General features: G+C 34.8%; 3 protein-coding genes across 3 annotated transcripts; all 3 read left to right on the top strand.

The window, feature by feature from the left end:
- Positions 1-302: 302 nt before the first annotated feature.
- On the top strand, positions 303-1,263 carry LOC106378333. Its single transcript, XM_013818481.1, has 3 exons — positions 303-416; positions 681-756; positions 806-1,263. The coding sequence occupies exons 1-3, from the start codon at positions 303-305 to the stop codon at positions 1,261-1,263; spliced, it is 648 nt and encodes a 215-aa protein (XP_013673935.1).
- A 3,675-nt stretch (positions 1,264-4,938) lies between these two features.
- Positions 4,939-5,639, top strand: LOC106379596 (putative lipid-binding protein AIR1). Its single transcript, XM_013819515.3, has one exon. The coding sequence runs from the start codon at positions 5,028-5,030 to the stop codon at positions 5,361-5,363; it is 336 nt and encodes a 111-aa protein (XP_013674969.1). The 5' UTR covers positions 4,939-5,027; the 3' UTR covers positions 5,364-5,639.
- A 3,074-nt stretch (positions 5,640-8,713) lies between these two features.
- On the top strand, positions 8,714-10,691 carry LOC106381633 (putative lipid-binding protein AIR1). Its single transcript, XM_048749284.1, has one exon. It carries the CDS (start codon positions 9,565-9,567, stop codon positions 9,898-9,900), a length of 336 nt encoding a protein of 111 aa, XP_048605241.1. The 5' UTR covers positions 8,714-9,564; the 3' UTR covers positions 9,901-10,691.
- Positions 10,692-14,764: the final 4,073 nt, after the last annotated feature.

Here is a 14,764-nt window from a genome sequence, read left to right as displayed (position 1 = left end):
TCAAGAAATGCATAGAGCTGACCTCCTTCTCTGTTCAGATTAATGTGGAGTTACCAGGGTACTTTAATAGCAAGAAGGGACTTTGTCAACTGCTCTCTCTCGCCATATCTATTTGTGATATGTATGCCAGTGCTGTCTGAGCTCCTAGATAAAGCCGCAAAAGAGAAGCGTATTGGCTTCCATCCATACTGTCAAGACCTGAGCCTCACTCACCTTTGTTTCACTGATGGTGTTCTAGTTTTCTCAGACAGAAAGAACGCTCTATTTAAGGCATCCAGAAAGTATTTCGAGATTACGCGACAATGTCTGGTCTGAATATCAGCCTAGAGAAGTCTACTCTCTACATGGCGGGTGTTACTGAGGATGATAGCGTCGCAATCCTTGATCAGTTCCCATTTGAAACAGGTTCTCTCCCGGTCAGATATCTATGCATTCCATTGATGTCAAAAAAAATGTCACTAAATGATTATGCTCCCCTGCTTTCGAGAATAAGATCGAAGATCAGCTCATGGACAGCTCGACACCTTTCTTTTTCTGGTAGACTGCAGCTGATTGGCTCGGTAATATATAGCTTGACAAACTTTTGGATGTCAGCTTTGAGGCTTCCAAACCAGTGTATTCAGGAAATCAACAGCATCTCGTCAGCCTTCCTCTGGTGAGGTCATGTTATGTCCACTCAGAAAGCTAAGATAGCTTGGTCAGATGTTTGCACACCGAAGGATGAAGGAGGGTTAGGGCTGAGATCTCTGGAGGAAGGTAACAATGTCTCCTGTTTAAAATTTATATGGTGCATTCTCTCTGCTAGCTAGGACTGCTTTGGGGGGTCAATGGATTCACAAGTATCTTATCAGGAAAGGTTCTTTCTGGAGTGTGAAAGACACAAGCTCTTTAGGTTCTTGGATGTGGAAGAAACTTCTAAAACTTCGACCCTTAGCCTCACAACTTACAAGAGTTGACATCCGAAATGGCTCAGTGACATCATTCTGGTATGATCACTGGTCTTCCTTGGGTAAGCTACTTGACCTAACAGGAGAAAGAGGTTGCATTGATCTTGGTATCCCGATAAACACCACAGTGGAAAGGGATGTTCAGGCTTATCGATGTCGAAAACACAGAACCTCTGTCTTGATGCAAATTGAGCAGGAAATTATGGGACTACATCGCCCCGGCCTTGTCCAGGAGGACGATATTTGTCTTTGGAAGAGGGAGAATGGTGATTTTCATCCTGTTTTCTCCACTTCTCAGACATGGCACCTCACTTGATCTCAGTCACCAAAGATTCCATGGCATAGACGAGTTTGGTTTCCTGAAGCTACTCCTAAGTACTCTTTCATTACATGGTTTGCAATGCATAACAGATTGTCGACCGGAGACCGGATCCTCAGGTGGAACCCTCAAGCTGTTTCTTCTTGCTGGCTATGTATCTCGGCTGTAGAAACTAGATCGAGACCACTTGTTCTTTGAGTGTTCCTATTCTGCGGAAGTCTGGAGAGGAACCACAAAAGACTTGGCCGGTCCTTGCTGTTCGAATCAATGGACTCTTCTGATTCAAAAGCTGGTGACAGGGCTGCATGGGAGAACCTTGAGCTTTTTGTTCAGATACTCGTTTCAAGCAGTGGCCTATGCTATATGGTTTGAGAGGAATGCTCTTCGAGTTGCGGAGCCTCCAAAGCCCTCTAATCTGATAATTCTCTATCTGGACAAGTTGGTTCGGAACATAATATCATCTTTGAGAAGAACAGGGGGGAGTAAGCACGAGAAGGCCATGGCAATCTGGTTTGGGAGGAGATAAACTCCGGTTTCTTTCATATTCCATTCTAAAATCCAAAAACTTTGTCCCTTTTGTAGATAAAAAATAGCATTAGCTTGTACAAAGGTTTTTGAAGTGAATAAATTTAAAATTCTTTAAAAAAAAATAGCTTCTTTTCGAATAAAATTTACAACATACAATACCACGACAGATGGTTTTACTTGCAGTACAGATTTTCAGATAGTTTTTATATTGATTAATCTGCAGAAGCTACAATATCAGAAATAAAATCCTAATATGATATTAAAATAATTGATGAGAGTAGGAAATATGTTCGTAAAGATTTAGTATATTATAATTTTATGAGAATAAAAATGCAAAATGCATAGATATAAATAAAGGGAAAATTGTTTTTTAGGCCAAAAATGATAACAATGTCCTATTAGGCTAATTTTTTTTGTACCATTTTTTCCTCTAATACAATTTAGTATTTTCCAAAATAAATCAAATAAATAGTTTTATAAACAAAAAAAAATTCAAAAATAGTAACTACTGATGAAATACATATATCAATTTTTGGTATTTTTTCAGTTCTAAAAATGTTTAAATCATAATTTCATATTTTGTTCTACAAAAAGTAGAATTGACATTTTACACAGTAGAAAATGTAATCTACTTTTTTCATTGAATATAATATGTTTAGAATACATTATCTATGTAAATAATAGTAATCTAAAAATATTTGAAAAACACATTCCACGCTTAACCTATCGCTCTAAAATCTAGAATCTACACATTACAATAAATCTAAAACCTGTAAAAATCAGAATCTACACATTATTATAAATCTAAAACTAGTAGAAATCAATTTCAAACATGTTTACTGCGTTCTACATATAGTAGAATACAAATTCTATGGATAAAGATAATCAGTTCCAAAAATATGGGAAGAGAATATTTGGAAATATTCAGTTTCCTTATATTTATAAAATCGATTTTATAAAAATAAAAAAGAAAATCGTGATTTATAAAATTAAATTTTAAATTAAAAAAACCAAAACATCGATATGGAAACTTCTTCTCTCGCCATCTTCTTCTCCCCTTTGTTCTTCAAGGAGAAAAGAAAAATGGGTTTGATTGATTAGAAATTGAGGTTTAAGAGTTCAGCTCGTGTTTGTTCGGTTCAAATCAAGTGGGAGTCATACCGGATTTAACCGACGAAAACCAGGAAATCGATTTGGAAGACTTACATGGGCACGGGATCGATCGATCCCGAAGACGCGACCGATCGAAGTGGGATCGAGCTTCTGCGATCGGCTGACCTCGGCTTGGTCGATCAGCATATGCTCTGCATATTTTTGTTGTTCTAGATATATTTCTCAGGAACGACCGGTTCAGATCGAACGGTTTCTTATGGGATCGATCGATCCCTTTGAGAAAAAAAATTCGAACTTTAAGCCTTTTTTGGGGATTTTTAATATTTTTTAAAATTATTTTAGTTAAATATTATATTTTAATATTTAATAATTGTTTTATTAATTGTAATTTCAAATTTTTAATTGAAATTAAGGGCAGTATTGCCATTTTGAAATTATTTAGACTAATAGGACATAAAGTATATGAGATTAGCCTAATAGGACATAGTTATCATTTTTTGGCCTAAAAACAATTTTCCCATAAATAAATAGAATTTACTTAGCTTTCTTAAATTCTATGGAACATAAATTTGTAAACTGTGGTATTGAGTAGGATTTTAAACGTTAAAACCCTTCAACTAACTGTGATATATATGCAAGTGATGTCTGAGCTCTTAGATAAACCCCCAAACTAACTTTATTTAATGAATTAAACCCTATCAGGTCATAATTACCATTACTACCGGTAAATCTTTAGTTTGAGAGTTTCTACATTAAGTAAACATAGTTGAGGAGTTTTACCATTAAAAATTGAAAAAGAAAAAAAATATAATAAAATTTATCTAATGATTTATTATTACATTTTTATTAGATAAGATATAATTTCTATTATATTTTCTTGTTTTTTACATTTTTAACCTTTTAATAATTTTACTACAGGTAAATCTCTATTACATTTTTATTAGATAAGATATAATTTTTATTATAATTTTTTTATATTTTTAACCTTTTAGTAGTTTTATTACAGGTAAATCTTTAGATAATTTTTCTTATATTTTCTGTGTTTTTACATTTTTAATTGATACATATATGATGTTGATGTTAAAAACCTTTCAAACTCATATATTTACAAAAAAAAAATTAAAAGTGCTAATTTTGAAAATTTAGGTTACTAATTTTTAGATAACATTATAAAACTTCTAATTTTTTTGATTTTTTTGGATTTTTAACGGTAAAATCCCTCAACTTTGTTTACTTAATGTAGAAACCCCTAAACTAAAGATTTACCGGTAGTAATGGTAATTATGACCTGTTAGGGTATAATTCATTAAATAAAATTAGTTTGGGTTTTTTTTTGTTAAATAATTAGTTTGGAATTTTTTACCAAAAATAAACTTAGCCGAAGGGTTTTAAAGTCAAAAACCATATTGAGTAATAGAGACAGTTTCAAATATATATATATATATATGGTACAGTTTCTTCATTTTTCATGAATAGTCATGATATTTTAAACCAAGATATGGTCGATCTTGGGTATCTTTTAATACACTGCAATAAAATCATATATGATGAACTCATGTGAAATTACGTGTCATCAAAAATATGTTTGAACGTTAAACAACAAACAAAACGATTATCTCCTTTCATTTTGTCACGGCTCCCACTACTATTTATATTAGTCTGTATCATCTTTGAACCAGCCTATTCCACATAAGAATTTGTAGATTTTGTAAATAAATTTTGTACTATTTATTTCCAAACTTAAAATTATAAAACAGTCAAAAGTTATAAATTGTAAATAATATTCTTGATTAAATATTTTGTTTAAACGTGGAGACAGGGTGTAGTGTAGTGGCTAACAAACTTATAGTAGTAGTTTAGTCTTTGTACAATATTCTTTTTTATGATTTGCCAACTAATTCAGACAATAACTGTTGCGTGTACTTATTATAGTCGACACGTAAATTTGAAAAAAAAAAAGTCAACTAATCTCTTGTAGAAACCAATTTATGACTCTCCTATAGAAAACTCTATAAATATCCACTAAAACGCCATAATTTTATCTCCACCCTTCTCAAAGAATATAAACACACTACTACTTCCTGAGATTTTGTTTCAGAGTTTTTCTGGTACACAAACAAATGGCTCCAAGAACCTCTCTTGCACTCTTCCTTTTCCTTAACCTCCTCTTCTTCACTTACGCTTCTGCTCAAGGCACTTGTCCTAGAAATGCCCTTCAGATCGGTGCTTGCACTAATGTGCTCAATGCAATTGACTTAACATTAGGAAGCCCACCGCCACCAGTACCGCCTTGCTGCTCGCTCATTGCAGGCTTGGCTGACCTTGAGGCTGCAGTCTGTCTCTGTACCGCGCTCGAGGTAAACGTTCTTGGCTTCAACGTTCACCTTCCCATCGATATCAGTGTACTTTTCAATGCTTGTAGCAGATTTTCTCCACCAAGTTTCCAGTGCCCGTAAGTTTAATACGTATGACATATCTGAAGACATACCGAAAAAATAAAGGTTGAACGTGTTGCCTGTCGTCTTTTGCTTTTTAACTGGTGATTTCTTTTGTATTTGTAACATCCTTCGATTGAATAAAATGATGAGTGTAACGTTCTCATGCAATAATGGGTTTGTGTGTGTAATCGCCACGTTCGTTCCCCTTTTACTTCATTGTTCTTCCTTACCTTCGTTTGTACAACGTTTCTTTCGAATTTGATTAATAAAAGCTTCAATCGGTGTTGTTGTCTATATCGGGCTTATATGTTTATCGAAAAAGCAAGGTAAAATGATACGATCTCACTGAAAACAACACGTTTTAGTAATTTTGTTGTAAGCATTAATTAATGGCATGTGCTTAATTTTTGGTAAGGAAATGGAAACAAAATATCTCCAGCTTAATTAAGCTTAATATATTTTGCCTCTAATCTGATATCTCCAAACCAAAATTGTTGTCAAAAAAGTGAAGAAATATGTAGTCGCTACTATATTTATTTAATACTTTTATCAAACTACATTATAGTGCAGTTAATATTAATATTTACTAGATAACTGCAAACTTGTTGTTTTGGTAACTAAAGAACGAAATCGTGATGTTATAAAAGAAATATATATTTATATATATGTATGCAAGAAATATATGTTTTGGCAAATGTGCATCAGTTTTGTGAAGAAATAGAACAGTCGTCTCGCTCCGGCACCGTTGACGATCTAAAAAGGTTAAAAGGATATCATGGTTTGATTCTAACTCTATATCCATGTGGTATAAAAATACCAGTTAAAAATTATGTGTCACTAAGAGCATTTTTAACTATCTTATTATATAAATTATAATTATTGATTATAAGATAATACTTGAATATTCGTTTAGAAATATAGCTAGGGCGCGAATAGAGAGTGCGACGTAACCGATCTCGTCACTTATTCTTATGGCAAAGAATTTGATCTATTCTTTGGTTTTGGGGTTTCCATGGCTATCAAGGTTTGTGATTAGAGATGAGCTATGGTTTGGATTAGTTCTTGTGAAGATTAAAAACCAGATAGAGCGAATATATGGGTTTCAAGTATCATAATATCAGGTTTCTACGGGTTTGATTGGCATTTCACTGAGGTTTCTAAGCCGGATCCGTGTCCGCGTCCTCTTCTCGTTGTCTTTGATCTCTCTTTCAAAGGTCTTAGAGTGGAACATAATGGAAATGTGATCTCTGATGAGGTTCATATGCCTATATGATAGTATTAAATGCTTTGACCTCATTTATATTATAGTTTCAAAGTATCAGCTCGGCATGGACCGTCTCTTGAGCTCGTCATGGACCGTCTCTTGCGCTCGGCATGGACCGTGGAACTTGGTGGGCCCATTGTCGCCTTATGGGCTTCAAGGACACTCGTTAGGGTTCTCGGAACACTAAAACAAGAAGTCTATTCATGAAAAGGCATGGTTTGTTTTGGAACTGTCGATGTATTATTGCTCTCGTTGAAACTTACTAATATATATTATTGACAACATACGGATATTGTATGATAAGTCCGTCCACATGGCATGGATATATATAACAAATGCAAAATGAAGCCATGAATGTTTCTTCATGTGAGATTATGCTTAGACTAAATAATGATACTAGTCTGCCAATGAAATAGAATTCGTTGAAAGATAATATATGTTCATGTCGTGAACAACCTAACATGAAGGAATAAAGAACAATTATTCCACTCTAATCACTCTTACAGATTGAGATTGGTATAGTAGGTTGAGGGTGCGACGTAGCACATATATAATTTTAAAGAAATTATTTATCCCTGTAATTAGATAATGAAGCCGCATAAATTTAAAGTGTTTAGTCTATGATAAATCATTATAAATATTTAATATAATTTTCTTACATATTTATTGATAAATGAAGTACGTAAAGACAATCATTATGAAAACTTCATGAACAAAAATATTTTAATTTAATTTTCTCTTTTTCTCTTTTGAATCTTTTTTAATCAGCCAGAATTCTCTTTTCTGTATTTGAACAATATTTCTCTCTTTTATGTCGCTCTGTGTAGACAAAAAGCAAAGTAAAAAACTAACTCCGTTCTGGGTCTGGTTGGTGCCGGAGGTTTCCTCCTCCAACCATAATTTTCTTTCTCATTTTTCTTTCTATCCATCTGCTTAATCCTAGTCCATAAGCAAGTTTTTTATGCTTGCCGAGATCTTATATGAAGAATTGTGTGAGGTCGATGGTGACAGCAACATGCATTTTATGGCGCTGCAACAAGACTCATAGTGTGATGGATGCGGAAGGACTGGCTTTTCGGGCTGAAGTGAGCCGTCAGATTTGGTTTTTGGTTTCAGAGATCTGGCATTCACATCAACGGCTCCTGAACCGGTAACATGCTTCCTCCACCATATATTTACCTTCGTCTTTGGCGGTGGGAGCTTCCGGAGAAGAGGTATGACGTCTGGTGGAAAGTGGTTCGTTCTGCATCCTAATAATGTAATTGGGTCTTCTGTTCTGAACAGTGGTACGAGCTTTGAACCTCTTGAAGCTAAGAATTTTGTTTGGACCGGTATGTACCTGTTTTCAAGGCCCAAACTTTCGTTTCATTTCAGACTCATTGGTCCCGTTTTGTTGGCTAAGGGTTCGAGATTTTAATAAGCGATTATATTGGATCTAATCTAGGAACACACCTTTGGTGTCAAGTTGTCGATACATGAATATCACTCTAATCTTGTTGGCTACAACCAACTATGTACAAAATTATAGTATTAATTTGATCTAGTCCATCGATAGATTTTGTCTTTGTAACTGTGAGGTGCAAGAGACATTTTATTACTTACGATTTTGGCTGAATGAATTGGTTCTCGTTTATGTCTTTTGTTAAGTGCACACTTCAGGGCAATTAGGTAATATAGGTAGCCCTTGAATTCTTCTAAGTATTACTATTTTGATCCTATTTGTGTGATGGTGGTCGAAACCTCTTGTAAAGTATATGGTAACGTACCATGATTTAGTGAATATATATTGATGTTTGAGCCAAAGAAAATTCATGAACAATAACTCCAGGTGCGGCTCTGTTCATAACATTGATTCATCTCCCATAATTCAGGTGCAGCTCTCTCTCCATAACGTTGCTTCTCCCATAACATGGATTACATCTGAATTACACTTACACTCATAATAAGTAGATTATTTTCGAACAAAATTTGCAACATACAATACCAAGACAGATGGTTCTACTTGCAGTACTATAGATTTTCATATAGTTTTTATATTGATTAATCTGCAGAAGCTACAATATCAGAAATAAAACCCTAAATCTTATATGAAAATAATTGATGAGAGTAGGAAATATGTTCGTAACGATTTAGTATATTAGAATTTTATGAGAATAAAAATTTAAAATGCATAGATATAAATAAATAGAATTAACTTAGCTTTCTTAAATTCAATGGAACGTAAATTTATAAACTGTAGTATTGAGTAATATAGCCAGTTTCAAATATAGTATATATGTGGTCAGTTTCTTCATTTTTCTTGAATAGTCATGATATTTTAATCCAATATATGGTCGATCTTGTGTATCTTTTAATACACTTCAATAAAATCATATATAATGAACTAATGTGAAATTACGTATGTCATCAAAAATATGTTTGAACGTTAAACAACAAACAAAACGATTATATCTTTTCATTTTGTTACGGCTCCCACAGCTATTGATATTAGTCTGTATCATCTTTGAACCTGCCCCTTCCACATAAACATTTGTAGATTTTGTAAATTAAGAGTGTACTATTTATTTCCAAACTTCAAATTATAAAACAGTCAAAAGTTATAAATCGTAAAAAATATTCTTGATTATATATTTTGTTTAAACGTGGAGGTAGAGTGGCTAACAAACTTATAATAGTAGTTTACTCTACTCTATAATTTGTACAATATTCCTTTTTATGATTTGCCAACTAATTAGACAATAACTATTGCGTCTACTTATTATAGTCGACTCATAAATATGAAAAAAAAAAAATAGGCAACTAATCTCTTGTAGAAACCAATTTATGACTCTCCTACAGAAAATTCTATAATTATCCACTATAACCCCCATAATTTATCTCTACCCTACTCAAAGAATATAAACACACTACTACTTCCTGAGATGTTGTTTCAGAGTTTTTCTGGTACACAAACAAATGGCTCCAAGAACCTCTCTTGCACTCTTCCTTTTCCTTAACCTCCTCTTCTTCACTTACACTTCTGCTCAAGGCACTTGTCCTAGAATTGCCCTTCAGATCGGTGCTTGCACTAATGTGCTCAATGCAATTGACTTAACATTAGGAAACCCACCGCCACCAGTACCGCCGTGCTGCTCGCTCATTGCAGGCTTGGCTGACCTTGAGGCTGCAGTCTGTCTCTGTACCGCGCTCGACGTTAACGTTCTTGGCATCAACGTTCACCTTCCCATCGATATCAGTGTACTTTTCAATGCTTGTAGCAGATTTGCTCCACCAAGTTTCCAATGCCCGTAAGTTGAATACGTATGAGATATCTGAAGACATACCGAAAAAATAAAGGTTGAACGTGTTGCCTGTCGTCTTTTGCTTTTTAACTGGTGATTTCTTTTGTATTTGTAACTTCCTTCGATTGAATAAAATGATGACTGTAACGTACTCATGCAATAATGAGTTTCTGTGTGTAATCGCCATGTTCGTTGCCCTTTTACTTCATTGTTCTTCCTTACCTTCGTTTGTAAAACGTTTCGTTCGAATTTGATTAATAAAAGTTTCAATCGGTGTTGTTATCTATATCGGGCTTATATGTGTATCGAAAAAAGCAAGGTAAAATGATACGATCTCACTGAAAACAACAAGGTTTAGTAATTCTGTTGTAAGCATTAATTAATGGCATGTGCTTAATTTTTGGTAACAAAATGGAAACAAAATACTCCATCCGGTTCATAAAGTCATATGTGCGACGTAGCACGTATATAATTTTAACGAAATTATTTATCCCTGTAATTAGATAATGAAGCCGCATAAATTTAAAGTGTTTAGTCTATGATAAATCATTTTAAATATTTAATATAATTTTCTTACATATTTATTGATAAATGAAATAAGTAAAGGCAATCATTATGAAAACTTCACGAACAAAAATATTTCAATTTAATTTTCTATTTTTCTCTATTGAATAATTTTTAATCAGTAAGAATTCTTTCCTGTATTTGAACGATATTTTTCTCTTTTATGTCGCTCTGTGTAGACAAAAAGCAAAGTAAAAAGCTAGCTCCGTTCTGGCTCTGGTTGGTGCCGGAGGTTTCCTCCTCCAACCATAATTTTCTTTCTCATTTTTCTTTCTATCCATCTGCTTAACCCTAGTCCATAAGCAAGTTTTTATGCTTGTCGAGATCTTATATGAAGAATTGTGTGAGATCGATGGTGACAGCAACATCCATTTTATGGCGCAGCAACAAGACTCATAGTGTGATGAATGCGGAAGGGCTGGCTTTTAGGGCTGAACTGAGCCATCAGATTTGGTTTTTGGTTTTTGGTTTTCAGAGATCTGGCACGTCATTCACGTCAACGGCGCCTGAACCGGTAACATGCTTCCTCCACCGTATATTTACCTTCGTCTTTGGCGGTGGGAGCTTCCGGAAGAGAGGTATGACCAGTACCGGTCCTGAAATGAAAAAGACTACAAGCAATTTTAAAAAAATTGGCCACTTTTATAAATTTTGTAGATAATTATTTTTTAAAAAAAGGCTGATTTATGCAAATATTTTTTGTCGGCTGGAAGCGGGTGCTTGTAATGCTTCCCCTAGGGCCGCCACTGGGTATGACGTCTGGTGGAAAGTGGTTCGTTCTGCATCCTAATAATGTAATTGGGTCTTCTGTTCTGAACGGTGGTACGAGCTTCGAATCTCTTGAAGCTAAGAATTATTTTTGGACCGGTATGTACTTGTTTTCAAGGCCCAACTTTCGTTTCATTTCAGACTCATTAGTCCCGTCTTGTTGGCTACGGGTTCGAGATTTTAATAAGCGGGTATATTGGGTCTAATCTAGGAACACACCTTTGGTGTCAAGTTGTCGATACATGAATATCACTCTAATCTTGTTGGCTACAACCAACTATGTAGAAAATTATAGTCTTAATTAGGTCTAGTCCATCGATAGATTTTGTCTTTGTAACTGTGAGGTGCAAGAGACATTTTATTACTTGCGATTTTGGCTGAATGAATTGGTTCTCGTTTATGTCTTTTGTTAAGTGCACACTTCAGGGCAATTAGGTAACGTAGGATGCCCTTGAATTCTTCTAAGTATTACTATTTTGATCCTATATATTTGTGTGATGGTGGTCGAAACCTCTTGTAAAGTATATGATAGCGTACCATGATTTAGTGAATATACATTGTTGTTTGAGCCAAAGAAAAATTCATGAACAATAACTCCATGTGCAGCTCTGTTCATAACATTGATTCCTCTCCAATAACTCCAGGTGCAGCTCTCTCTCCATAATATTGATTCTCCCATAACATGGATTACATCTGAATTACACTTACACTCATAATAAGTAGATTCTTTTCGAATAAAATTTGCAACATACAATACCAAGACAGATGGTTCTACTTGCAGTACTCTAGGTTTTCATATAGTTTTTATATTGATTAACCTGCAGAAGCTACAATAACAGAAATAAAACCCTAAATATTATATGAAAATAATTGATGAGAGTAGGAAATATTTTTTTTTTTTTTTTGATAATCCAGGGGTTCCCCGCTTCGCGGGTCTTTCCCCTGGGCCCGGTCAGGCAGCGGTCCACTTCACCCGGGAGGGCTTTACCTGGGCTGGATCGAACCCAGTACCGCTTTGGTGTCCAGAAGAGGCAGGGTAGTTTCCGCATGAGGAGGGAATCGAACCCGGATGGTGGTTGCCACCACAGACCCGTCCTGCCACTTGGACTACCTCGTCCGGACAGAGTAAGAAATATGTTCGTAACGATTTAGTATATTAGAATTTTATGAGAATAAAAATTTAAAACGCATAGATATAAATAAATAGAATTAACTTAGCTTTCTTAAATTCTATGGAACGTAAATTTGTAAACTGTGGTATTGAGTAATATAGCCAGTTTCAAATATAGTATATATATGGTCAGTTTCTTCATTTTTCTTGAATAGTCATGATATTTTAAACCAAGATATGGTCGACTTGTGTATCTTTTAATACACTGCAATAAACATATATAATGAACTCATGTGAAATTACGTATGTCATCAAAAATATGTTTGAACGTTAAACAACAAACAAAACGATTATTGTTATCGATCAATTGATGGATGTCCATAACCGGCCAGATCCATAACCGGCTCATACACTTAGAGAGAGACGACCCAATCCTAGAGAGAGAAAGGCGGCCACGACTTGGAGAGAGAGAGAGAAAGAGGCGGCCATGTAGCTTGGAGAAAATGAAACCATATTTCTTTTTTCCTTGTATTTGTACTCTTTCCTTATTATGTATTACTAGTTTTCCTAATCCTAGTTGGTTTAGGTTTGGATACTTTCCATATTTCTATATCTTGTAATCTTTATATAAAGAAACACACTTTTGATTAATAATACACAGAAACTTACAGTTCTAAATCCTATGTTTCACAACACGTTATCAGCACGACAAACTCTAACGCCCTGAACCTAAAACCAAATCGCTAAAACCCTAAAACCCTAAACGAAGAGGAATCTGCCTCAGAACTTCAAAGAGGTCGTTCTCCCAAACCGGGAGGACCCAGAAAACGATCAAGATATCAAATCGAAACCCTTGCCGAGATGAATCAGTCAGTACAAACCGCTTGTCGATCTGACTACCGACACGCCCTTACGCACAGATACAGTGCGTGCCGATTTGCTTTGGAACCATAATCCGAACCCGACGAACCTTAATCCGTCCCCGCATCTGTTCCAGCTCGTATACACCTGATCAGCTCCAGCCCCAAAGCGTTCCTGATCCTAGACGAACTCAGCTCCATCTTGATCCAGGACAGCTCGCGTTCCAGACAGCAAAGCTTCCCGTTCGCATCAGAACCGCTCGCGATCCCGACTGCAACAGCTTCTGTTCGACGATCACCTGCTCGCATCTCCAAGCTCAATCCGTTCGCGTCCAGGCCAGCTCGTGTCCAGCTCGCGTTCCTGCCCAGCTCGAGGTTCATTCTCTTGCTGGTTCGGTTTCAACAATCTACTAACCTAAGGTAATTTGAATTCTAAGAACATGAAAATCGAATTTGGTTGATTGTAAAGAATGAAACCTAAAATCTAATCTCTATAAACTAAAGCCATAGGATAATAGATCAATCCCTAATGAGTAAATCGAAGCTCTATAAGTTCGATCCCCAAACCTAAAACGAGATTGATCCATTGATCAATTAAAATCAAAGCCTTAATGGTTTTGAATCTTAAATCAAAATTCATTTGATCTAAGATCAAATTTTCAAAAATCCTAAAACCCTAATTCGAAAACTATTGATTCATTGCTTGCTTGATATAATCCGAATTTGATTGATTGTTTATTGAGATTGAAACTGATCTGATTAGGATTGTTGCTAGAATTGATTAATTGCTTAAATAATTAAACCCGAATCTGATTGTTTGTGATTGAATTGTTTCTGAATATGAATCAACTAGAAACTGATTGCTAGGATCTCATACTGAAATTTGATTGTTTGAATTAAATTAATTGTTTGAGATTTCATGCTTTCATAATCACTTAGAAACCTGATTGCTAAGGTGTTTAAAACTAGTTGCATTATGATCATATAGAAACCGATTAAGATTGTTCATACCATTAGCTGTGTGACTTGTCTTGCATCCATGATGATCACTTAGAAAATTGTTAGGATTGATTTTATTGCTTATAATCATCATGTATCTGTGTGGCTTGCATCAATATTACTAGGATAAGTAAATCATCTCGTTTGGTCGTGAGACCAATAATGCATTATAACCTGATCATTTTGTTTGCATATGATACTTCTTAGAATTTTTTTTTTCTGGTCCGTGTGACATAAACTATTATTATAAAGCTATAAAATTTTTCTAAAAGTATTAATAATTGTTTCCAGATGTCGAAAATCAACAACTTGGATTTTGTTGCCCTAAATCGCTCAGGAGATAATTACTTGCAATGGGTGCTTGATACTAAGTTTATATTGAAATCCAAGGGCCTCAGTGAATGTATTGCCAAGGACAATAATGCAAGTAAGAAAGATCGATACAAGACAATATTAATTATTCGCCATCATCTTATAGAGAGTCTCAAAGATCAGTACATAACAATTGAGAATCCTCTAGACATTTGGAACAAGTTAAAACAAAGATATATCACCAAAGGTTGGTGTTATTG

The sequence above is a fragment of the Brassica napus genome, chromosome C2, assembly GCF_020379485.1.
Source record: "Brassica napus cultivar Da-Ae chromosome C2, Da-Ae, whole genome shotgun sequence".
NCBI classification, from domain to species: domain Eukaryota; kingdom Viridiplantae; phylum Streptophyta; class Magnoliopsida; order Brassicales; family Brassicaceae; genus Brassica; species Brassica napus.
The sequence above is the reverse complement of the archived record's forward strand: the minus strand, read 5'-3'. Positions and strand labels throughout refer to the sequence as shown.